Source organism: Nematolebias whitei, chromosome 9 (assembly GCF_014905685.2).
Source record: "Nematolebias whitei isolate Nwh7 chromosome 9, NemWhi1, whole genome shotgun sequence".
NCBI classification, from domain to species: domain Eukaryota; kingdom Metazoa; phylum Chordata; class Actinopteri; order Cyprinodontiformes; family Rivulidae; genus Nematolebias; species Nematolebias whitei.
In genome coordinates this window covers 8,713,339-8,716,642 of record NC_056506.1, presented here as the reverse complement: position 1 = coordinate 8,716,642, position 3,304 = coordinate 8,713,339, and the positions used below count along the sequence as shown (strand labels likewise).

Here is a 3,304-nt window from a genome sequence, read left to right as displayed (position 1 = left end):
GTTATGTCGCTGTGGTGACTCCTGAAGAAGGGAGCAGCCAAAAGAATAAGATAAATGGCATAATGAATTTGAATTTGATTAATAAATGAAAATGCTGCACATCAAAATCTGGATATCACTGTTCTTTTAATAAAGTAATCTGCTTAAGATACAGTTTTGTCATTTTTACAAAAAGAAAAGCAAAGCATGAGTAAAGGTAGGTTGGACATGAATCTCAGCGGCTCAGTGAGTGTTTCTCCTCTGAAGTCTCAGGAAAACATGTTCCTTGGTCGAGTGACTTGCTTCTCCTCCTCGTACATCCTGACATATGATCTAACAAGGTCCTCCATGGTGTATGCCTGAGGAGGAGCAGAAACAGGTGAACTGAATCCGTGCACTCAAGGGTTCATTTAAATGTTATGGACAACAGCGAAGAACAGAATCATGGATTGAGGATCATTCGAGCAAACGTTCACCTGAGGGGTTTCACAGATGAAGCTGATGCCCCCCACCAGGGTTCGGGTGGTCATCTGGAAAATGTTGCCTTTACTGCTGTACTCCAGGATGTCAGTGAATTGGCGCATCACCTCCAGCCCCTAACCAGGTTTCAGCACAGTATAGTATGATGACACATACACAAGTGAATATTGTGGATAAATCTATGTCAGCATTGAGCATACCTTTGTTTTCGGGTTTATGAAGCTCACACCTTTTTTGCTGATGACAATCCAAAGTGGATTTGGGTAATCGGGTTCACACGTTTGCTGCAGATTTAAAATAAAAACGGTAAACGAGTATTTCTGTGGCTGTCGCTGCAGCTCGGTAACTTACTTTTACTTCAAAGAAAGCGCAGCCGAAGGTCGGCCAGATTGAAATTTTCCTCAGGAAGGCGGTTTTGGCCTCCTGCACCGTTATGCCGCTCTGCCTGTTGTACGAGGAGATGATGTTCTGCAAATAGAGCGAGACGAATCAAAAGAATGCTCACACTGGAGCCACTTTATCTTTGGTTTGTGTATTAAATTTTAAATAAATCCCTCTTCTGCTAAACTTTTATTTGACCTTCTTCCACTCTTCAGCAGACATCAGTTTGATCTGGTCAGCAGGAACCAGAATGTTCAGCATTCTGGGGATCATGACAAACTGCGAACGGTCCGAGTCCACGGCCACTCTGAACAGCAGCCCGCCCAGCTCCGCCATGTCCTCCTTGCTGCAGTCGTGGTAACCCCGCAGGTACCGGGGCATCTCCTGCACAGAACCAGATGGGTCATGATCGTTCTGCACCTCAAATGACAGATGAATCCAAATGAACTCAGTATTTACCTGTGGGAAATGGAAGGTGAGGTCAGCAACCAGATCTTTCCCCGGGATCACGTTGAACCAAAGTTTCCTCTTGAAGATCACCAGACATGGCAGGCTGGTCTGATAGCCTGAAAAACACCGGCTTGAGTTGAAGCTTAAAGGAATGCATATCACCCACCCAGAATTTAAAACTAATATCACTGTAGATGGAGCTTTTATAAACGTTCCTTCAAAAATATTATGCACAACTTTACAAAAGTACTCCTCCTTGAATTGCCACCTTATCATGGTGGCGTTTGTGTGCCTGAATGATCCTAGGAGCTATGCTGTAAGGGCCCTGGTAGGGTCTCCCAAACAGATTGGTTCTAGGTGACAGGCCAGACAAAGAGCATTTCAGAAGACTTTGGATGGACAACATAAATCAAGAAACTTAGTGTCCCTTGCCCAGACTTGGGTTACCGAGGCCCCACCCTGGAGCCAGGCCTGGGGGAGGTGCTTGTCAGCAAGCACCTGGTGACTGGGTCTCTACCCATGGGGTCCGGTCTGGCACAGCCCGAAGGAGCAACATGGGTATGCCTTCCTATGGACTCACCACTTGCAGGAAGGGCCATAAAATTTGGGTGCATGACACCATGGGCAGTGGCCAAAGGTGCTCTGTCTGTGGCTTACCAAAGCTGGCTCTTGGGACATGGAACGTAAGCTGGTGGGGAAAGATCCTGAGCTTGTGCGCAAGGTTGAGAGGTACTGACTAGACATAGTTGGGCTCACCTCGACGCACAGCATGGGCTCTGGAACCGATCTCTTTGAGAGGGGCTGGACCTTATTCCACTCTGGAGTCACCCATGGTGAAAGGTGCTGGGCTGGTGTGGGTCTAATTATAGCCTCCTGATTTGGTGCCTGTGTGATGGAGTTTTCCCTGGTAAATGAGAGGGTAGCTCCCTGTGCCTTCAGGTGGGGAGACGGGCTCTGACTGTTGTTTGTGTCTATGTGCCGAATGACAGTTCAGAGTATCTGGCCTTCTTGGATTCTTTGGCGGCGGTGCTGGAAGGTGTGCCAGCTGGGGACTGCTTTATTCTGCTGGGGGACGTCAATGCCCATGTGGGGAATGGCAGTGTAACCTGGAGGGGCTTGATTGGGAGGAATGGCCTCTTTGATCTGAACCAGAGTGGTGTTCTATTGTTGGATTTTTTTTGCTAGTCATAGTTTGTCCATCACAAACACCATGTTCGAACATAAGGCTGTTCATAAGTGCACTTGACACCAGGATGCCCTAGGTCGTAGATCAATGACTAACTTTTCTAGTTGTGTCATCTGATTTGTGGCCATTTGTTTTGGACCCTTAGTTGAAGAGAGGAGCTGAACTGTCAACTGATCACCACCTGGTAGTGAGTTGGTCAGATGGCAGGGGAAGATGCCAGGCAGACCTGGTAGACCCATACATGTAGTGAGGGTTTGTTGGGAACTCCTGGCAAAAGAACCCATCAGCGAGATCTTTAACTCACACCTCCAGGAAAGCTTTATCCGCATCCCAGCGGAAGCGGGGGACATTAAGTCAGAGTGGGCCTTGTTCCACGACTCAATTGTTGAGGTGGCTGCCTTGAACTGTGACCACAAGGTTGTTGGTGCTTTTCACAGTGGCGATCCACAATCTCTGTGGTAGACGACACCCCAAGTTAGGGAGGCTGTCAAGCTGAAGAAGAAGTCCTATTAAGCCTTGTTGGCCAGTGGGGCTCCTGAAGCAACTGAGGAGCACCAGAGGGCTAAGTGGTCTGCAGCCTTGGCTGTTGCTGAGGCAAAAGTTAGGATGTGGAAGGAGTTTGGTGAGGCCCTGGATAACAACTCTGGGTCAGCTCCAAGAAGATTCTGGAAAACAATCAGGTGGTTGAGGATGGGAAAGCAGTGCTTTACTAACACTGTGTTCAGTGAAGGTGGGGTGCTGTTGACTTCAATCAGTGATGTCATCTGGAGGTGGAAGGAATATTTTTCAGAACTTCTCAATCCCACTTGGTCTCACGACTTCCATGGA

General features: G+C 47.9%; 1 protein-coding gene across 1 annotated transcript in view; it reads right to left on the bottom strand.

Moving 5' to 3' along the window:
* Window positions 1-248: 248 nt before the first annotated feature.
* Window positions 249-3,304, bottom strand: part of LOC119414867 (unconventional myosin-VIIa) — a 246,919-nt gene continuing 243,863 nt past the window's right edge. The window contains exons 44-49 of the mRNA XM_037681988.1: window positions 1,300-1,406; window positions 1,039-1,224; window positions 811-927; window positions 660-743; window positions 456-575; window positions 249-338 (exon numbers count right to left, since the gene is read on the bottom strand). Of these exons, the coding sequence (XP_037537916.1) occupies window positions 249-338; window positions 456-575; window positions 660-743; window positions 811-927; window positions 1,039-1,224; window positions 1,300-1,406 (704 nt within the window). The remainder of the gene's footprint in view (window positions 339-455; window positions 576-659; window positions 744-810; window positions 928-1,038; window positions 1,225-1,299; window positions 1,407-3,304) is intronic.